This window comes from Sinocyclocheilus grahami, unplaced genomic scaffold (assembly GCF_001515645.1).
Source record: "Sinocyclocheilus grahami isolate Dianchi unplaced genomic scaffold, SAMN03320097.WGS_v1.1 scaffold932.1, whole genome shotgun sequence".
Taxonomy (NCBI): Eukaryota; Metazoa; Chordata; class Actinopteri; order Cypriniformes; family Cyprinidae; genus Sinocyclocheilus; species Sinocyclocheilus grahami.
The window spans coordinates 366,265-373,662 of NW_015506111.1; the positions used below are offsets into that span (position 1 = coordinate 366,265).

At 37.5% G+C, this 7,398-nt stretch overlaps 1 protein-coding gene across 1 annotated transcript in view; it reads right to left on the reverse strand.

Annotated features, from left to right (window-relative positions):
* The window catches only part of LOC107564417 (sodium/bile acid cotransporter 7), a 7,990-nt gene extending 6,665 nt beyond the window's left edge, over positions 1–1,325 (reverse strand). The window contains exons 1-3 of the mRNA XM_016249510.1: positions 1,281–1,325; positions 1,068–1,204; positions 588–663 (exon numbers count right to left, since the gene is read on the reverse strand). Coding sequence (XP_016104996.1) covers positions 588–663; positions 1,068–1,204; positions 1,281–1,325 — 258 coding nt within the window. The remainder of the gene's footprint in view (positions 1–587; positions 664–1,067; positions 1,205–1,280) is intronic.
* Positions 1,326–7,398: the final 6,073 nt, after the last annotated feature.

Consider the following 7,398-nt stretch of genomic DNA (forward strand, 5'->3'; position numbering starts at 1 on the left):
TCAATCCGAGCAGCTGAGTCCTTAACCATCTTCAAGAAACAACTAAAAACACATCTGTTCCACCTTTATTTGACCCTCTAACTCTAGCACTTTCTATTCTATTTTAATTCTACTTTATCTATATTTATCTTCTTTAAAAAAAAAATATTTTTTTAAAAACCCACTAGATTTCTATTTTTTCTATTCTATCTACTTGATTTTCTTTGTCTGTGTATATGTGTGTGCATAATATATATATATATATACACACACACACACACACACATACACCTTGCTACGTGTACTGCGTTAGGCTAACCGAGACTTGTCATTTGCACTTATATATTGTCGCTCTTTTGTTAGTTTTGACTGCTTTTATTGTCCTCATTTGTAAGTCGCTTTGGATAAAAGCATCTGCTAAATGACTAAATGTAAAGTTTTATTTCTAAAGGGGATTATTAGTTATTTATTACACCAAATGGTGTTATTGTTCTGTTGGAAAGTTATTGTTTTTCCAACAGTGTGATTATAAAAATGATCATGACTTTATAGTGAGGTCTGCTTGTAAAGTTTTTTTATGATGTATTATAGTTTTATCATTTATTTACCTCATTTCCTCCTACAGCTTTAGTGAGGATGACAGCAGAGGAAACAGGAGGAGGCATACAAGCAACCGTCTGCAACCTGAGAGAGAAAGAGAGAAAAGTTAATAAATATTAACACATATAACTTTGCATTTAAATCACATTTGTTTTCCTGTTTCCCACTGTATATACAGACAGGAGCGAGTAAAGCTCTACTATAATTAACCTGAGTCACTTCAGGAAATTTCAGTGAATGGCTGTGCTGTAGTGACTCATAATCTTAAATGTTATAAAAACATGAAAGTCTTTTCTGTCTGTGAAAGGCTGCGTGGAGGTTGCAGGTGAACACAACAACTCTCTTGCAGGAAAATAACTAAAAGCGCCAACACAGAAGACCTCTGAGATCCAGTTACACTCAGCACAAACCTACCATTCAGCCGAGCAGTGAACAGGTAGAGAGGGTGACTGTGTGCAAGGAGGAGGACTGAAAACACGCACACTCACCCTCTGAGAAGCCATTCGTTGATCGCTGTTAGGGCCAGAACTTTGAGAAGCAGCCAAATGGCGATGGGGAAAAATACTAGCGTGAATGTCTGGACGAAGAAATGCAACTTTACGTGCATCAATGCACTTGCTAGCTCCTGAAAACAGAGCAAAATAGACATTTGTTTTTAAAAACTATAAAATAAAAAAAAATTAAAACAGGCACCATCATACCTCTGTTTTCAAAGACAAGCCACTGTTAAAGACATGGGAATGCATAGCTTTTCGGTAATCTCTTAAATTGCACCCACACATTTTCTGCATTTACTTGCTCATTGTTATTCTTTGATTTAAAACAAACCATTCTAGTACATAGTGAACCTTTTATTTTTTTGTCAGCCGGGGCCCTTTGACCTAGCCTATTAATTTGTTTTCTTGTTTCATAAGTTCATATTTCAATCATTTGAATCGGTTCACAGTTTTCTGATACTGCTGAATTGTCACGTGGCATGCAGGAGGTAAACAAGAAAATATTAGATTTTTTTCCTAAGTGCTTAATTTTAAAATGTTTTAATTATTGAATTGATTCAATGATTAAATTAGGGGAAATCGAAAGCTTTCAGTTCGGGAAATCCAGATGGAAATGTTGAAAAAGAGAATAAAGTCTTATTCTTGTAATCATCTTTTTAATAAGTGATCACAGAAACCATTCCATACAAAGTCAGGGACAATATGAATTTCCAGTTCATCGTTTTATCTCTTGACTCATCAAGCTGCTCTTCTTCACCAGGCATCCTCCTCATCCTCCTCAGTGAGTGAGTGAACACGGACGCACTGAACTCTGGACTGGATCTGGTTTGGTCTCCTCAACAGAGAGAGGCGCATCCATTTCTGTGAACACATTAATTGTAAATTTAAGAGAAGATTAAAAAAAATTACAGCTTAAACACGGTGCATTATATTTATTCTGGAACAAATACATTTACAAATGAATACCACGTTCTTTCAAGAAAAAAAGAAAGAAAGTAGAAGACATACCCCCACAGGGAAAGACAGAAGTCAGCATCTTCCAGACAGCAGACAGACAGAAGGACACTGATGAACACACGCGTGTGACTGCAGAACCTGGACAGAAGTGCATTACGTTAGAAGTCTATAGCGCCATCTAGTAATATAGTTCATATACCACCTGTCTGCTTCTACTAGGTGCTACTACTGAACCACCCGCCTTTTTAGGCTATCAAATGAAAGCTTACAGTAACGTGTTACAAAAACTCCTACAGTATTTGTTTCAGTCGAATTTACGGATAATCCTGTTATTTGTAATAATTTAATTTAAAATCAGAATTCCGCTAAACAAGAGCAAATATCTGACCTCTGTCACTTAACACTGATTATCATCAGCCTATTATTATTATTATTATTATTATTATTATTTCCAGTAGCCTGCTATAAAACCGAAAACACGCTACACAACATAACACAAGACAAGCCGTTCAGAACACGCTATAAAAGTTTTAATAATAAAAAAAATGAAATAGTTTAAGGACTCACTTGTTGTATTTGAGTTTTGCATGTTCGAAGTGATTGGAGAAACGAGCTCCCTTGCCTGAGTTATATTTCGTCCAGAGCCCTTGAAAGCAGTCAAAATTTCAGCAGTGCGTATGTCTAGTAATAGCATTTCTTCGCTTATATGCTTAGCAGTCCTATAGCTCCATATGGTGGTTTGATTTAGATACAGCAGTTCAGGCAGAGTGTAAAGCTCAACTCTTACCATGTACGCGCCTCTGTCTGTACTACTGAGAACAAATTCCCCTCCGCGCTCCGAGCATGCAATAATCGCTCCACCCCGCTCACACTGATACCAGAAACACCGCTCCTCCTTCGCTCCGCGGCTAAAGCATTTCAGTAGGTTCTGTTCATAACGTATATTAAAAGAAAAAATAAAATAGCAAAGTGGCTTAGGCTATTGTGCGCAAACTTTTTTCCTACCACATGCCAAACAACATGGTTGTCACCATTAAAAGGTTTGCTGCTTTCCGCTGTGCACATTTAGTTTGCGATGCAAATAACAGTACGTTTTCTTCAGCTATTTTATATACAGATCGCTGCATTTCTTACAGATTCCAGATAGGCCTACAGATGAAGTAGCACTGTAAGATTACATTTGTTTGAATGCATTATTGCGAAAGCGAATGTGTTGTACCTGTTTCAATCATGCTTTCACCCGAAAATATTCAGTATCTAGAAGGAACAAACAAATTCCTTGAGAACTAGGCTATAACTTCCCGCTCTATTGCCGTCAGCATAACCTTCTGATTTGAGTGATCCATCTGTATCAAGCTAGCTAAATATGTTTAACGCAGTTATATTACGGGCCGGTGGCATGAATTGTACTCGTGACTGAGCGAATGAAAACCACTCCGCTCATACACTCTGCTCCTGAACCACTCGCCCGTTTATCACATGAAAGCTTACAGTAACGTGTTACAAACCCCCCTAAAGTATTTGCATCAGTTGAATTGACTGATAATCGTGTTATTTGTAGTAAATTACAATTATCGTAAATAATTGTGGTTCGTTTTCGTGTAGGCTATGAGTAGCGTTGATTGACTTAAACAGTCATAAAATCAGAATTCCGCTAAACAAGAGCAAATATCTGAACTCTATCACTTAACACTGATTATTATTGGCCTATACTATTATTCCTATAAGCCTCTAGGCTATAAAACAGAAAACACGCTACACAACACAACACAAGACAAGCCGTTCAGAACATGCTATAAAAGTTTTAATGAAAAGTTTAATGACTCACTTGTTGTATTTGAGTTTTGCATGTTCGAAGTGATTGGAGAAATGAACTCCCTTGCCTGAGTTATATTTCGTCCAGAGCCCTTGAGTAGACAATACTACTGAGTGGAATAGGCGCATCTCAATAGTTGCTCCTGATGCCGCAGCAGTTCCTCGCTTTACTGAACACTATAGCGCCACACACATGGTGGTTTGATTTAGCAGTTCATTTCGACACAAGCTCAGGCAGAGTGAAAAGCTCTTGAGAAGGATTAAAAATCTAACCACATACACGTTTCCGTCTGTAACAGGGCATGTGGGCGGAGTGGTCATTTCCTTGAGAGCGCAGAGCAGAGCGCCTTTCTGAAGTTTCCCCTCAATGCGCTCAGCGCCGCTCGCTCAACCCAGAATACCCTTTGGTGATTTGCTTGTTCGAGATCGAGAATCTGTGGTAGTAGAGCAGTTATGGAGTTCAGATATTATTTCAACGAAGTTGCAAGCCTTATACATAAGTGTAAAGTAAAAATCAAAGTTAAGAATGAGCAGGGGGAAGAAACTGAGAGGGAGTGCGGGGAGAGTTAGTAAAGATTCATATTGGAATCTGAAGCGGCACATTGCCAGAAAGCACGAGGATGTGCTGTATTTTGTAAAGATCTACGCACATTTCACCTCGCGTGTGTGTGCGTTTGCGTTTTAATGAGCCTGTTTTGGTCCGTGTAACCCTTTGCAGTTCTTTGTTCAATTCGCACCATCAAAATGAACCAAATGAAAAGTTGGCTTCAAGCTTTCATTTTCAATTTCTTTGGAGCAATTTACAAACGGATAATTGTCTCTCGTTTTAATTTTCAATTTTACGAGTTTGGGTTGTTGCGCCCGAATCTGATTTTTGAACTAACATAAAAAATGACTCATTATTCTGATTTTCCACTTCTCTGTTTTGCGCTCCGGTTGGACCGTACCAGTGGGGGGAGCTGGGGATGTGGATGTATTTACCCAGAGCGCTGCATAGGCTATATGCAAAGGCGGAGAGTGAACCAACTCCAGGGTAAGGCTAAAAGCAGCCAAATGTACTAACCTTAAAAATCATAAACCCGTCTTTTTAGACAAGAACAAGACATGGGTGTCATGTAGGCAAAAAAAAATGTTTAATGGGACTGAATTTGTATTTAACGTGATTGCAATTTAATAAAAAGGTTAGAAATTGATAAGTATATAATGTTTCATTTCCACTGTTATTCAAACAGCGAATAAATTATATATAGAAAGTTTAAGCACTCTAAAAAAAAACATCTACTATCCTTAATCACTGAAGCTGTATACACTGTGAAATTAATCTCTTACTTACATTGTACGTACATCTGCGCTTTGTTGTTTATTATGAGAGAATTCGCAAGAGTCCGGTATTTAGTCAGCGAACGCGCGCGCACTCAACAAAACTGATGAGTTTCAATGATGACTCGTCTGAACTCCTCTGATTGGCCATTGCATTCCTGAGCTCAACAGAATTGTGTGTGATTGGTTAAAATGCGCAACACCGTAAAAACGCCTACAATGAAATACGGTGCAACATGAGCAGATCTTAATTTAATGCCGCAATCGACACTGTCTATTCATATTCATTTTGTTAGCAACAGACGTAATAGATTTAATTTGTTTGTGCAGGGGCATTTTTGTCCAATTTAGTGGCATTTTTGCCCCAAGTCCCCAGGCCTTACACACGCTCCGGCTATGCGCATAATACATCAATCTAAAACAATCTAAAAAACTTCCGCTGACCTGTCTCGCGACCAAAACACTATCTGTGTCAACCCAGTATTCTAATAATAGTCCAAGCACTGTCACTGGCAACAAGTTTAGTTTAACTTTTCTTTTTGTTTTCATTTTGAAAAGCTTATCTTTGCTGTTTAACTCACGTTATGCTATGGAGGATATTTTTATGGATATTTTTATTATATATTTTTTTTATTTGATTCCTCAGTGTTTGCTAAATGTTCAGTAATGTATTAGTCATTATGTAATACAGCATGTGGTGTAGGCCTATACCATGCCTCATCTTAATCGTTTTTGTTAATAAACGTTTTGTAAGCTAGTTTGTCATTGTATCTTACTGTTTTATTGTTGTGGTGCTTTTTAATTAAAAATAACAATGAATCCATCTTTTGTTTTAGTCTCAAAAAGTTAAATGCTTATAACATAGCAAAAGAGGAAAAATAACAGGTTGAATGTTAACCACTTCGTTTTCATATAACTAAACTATGATAAAAGTTAATCAGCATGCACTGATTAATCCCATGTTGTAGCAAAAAAAAAAAAACGAGCAACCAGTGGGAATAATGAGTCTGGAGCCTTGAATTGCCCAGCTCCCCGTCAATGATCTAGCACCCCCTCAGCACCTGCGTTCAAAATTCTCAGGCGATCTGTGGTTGTTAACGTGCAGTCACACAGGTAATGGAGGTCTGATGATAAATTATTGCATGGTCAGACGTGCCAATGCATAGGCATAGGCCCTATACATACAGTGCTCTGGGTAAATACATCCACAGTTTCCTTTGCCTTAAAATATTGAAGTACCCGTGAGAAGAACACAGGTTCACGGTTTTCTATGTCGGTTAATATGCAGGTATCCTAAACAAATAAAATATTTAATCATCTTAGTAAACACTTCGTTTTATATGTTTTTTTATTATTTTAAATCTGTTTATTTCAATTTTACATTTAATTGATTTAGTTAGAAACTTTAAAGGAATGGAAATGTTGAAAAAATGAAATATTTTTTGTAATCATCATAGTAAATGATCACAGAAAGCATTTCATTCAAAGCCAAGTATTTCAAGTGTTTTACTTTTTTGGGAAACCTTGAAGGTTCTGTGAGTCTCTGGCTGTTTTTCTGTTATTCAAAGCCAAAAAAAGTGTGAATTTCTAGTTCTTCGTTTTGTCTCTTGACTCTTCAAGCTCCTCTTCATCAGGCATCCTCCTCCTCGTCATCCTCAGTGAGTGAATGGACATTAACACACTGAACTCTGGATCCTCAACAGAGAGAATCCATTAGTACTCACTGGCTGCAAATTTAAGGAAACATGAAAACTTGCTTGAACACGGTGTATCTTCATTCAGAAAGAAAAAGAGGGCCTACCTGTTTTGACTGATGTCATCGGGTGATCACATGATTGCTTGCTGGGGCATGAAGGCTGATGCATAAATTGAAAAGGAAGCCAACAGAAAGAATCTAAAAGTATATTTCTGAAGCAGAAGTAAAGGAGGTTCAATATTACTTGAATATGTAAAAGACAAATAAAGGAAGTACAGTCTTTCTGTGATGGTTAATTTTGATGTGGATAAATGATCTGAAAACTTTTTCCTCCCAAATGCCCTTTCACAGTGACGAAGCGATGGTGACGTGCCATGCATGGCGCTGCAAATACTCTTATCCACATCTTTTCAGTAAAACAGATGCACAAAGTTAAATATTGCTTTGTTTCTCTTACCTGACCCTTACCTAGTTGGGAGCCATCACATTCAGCTTGGCAATGCATATTCAGACAGGTTAGCCAATGTGATACCA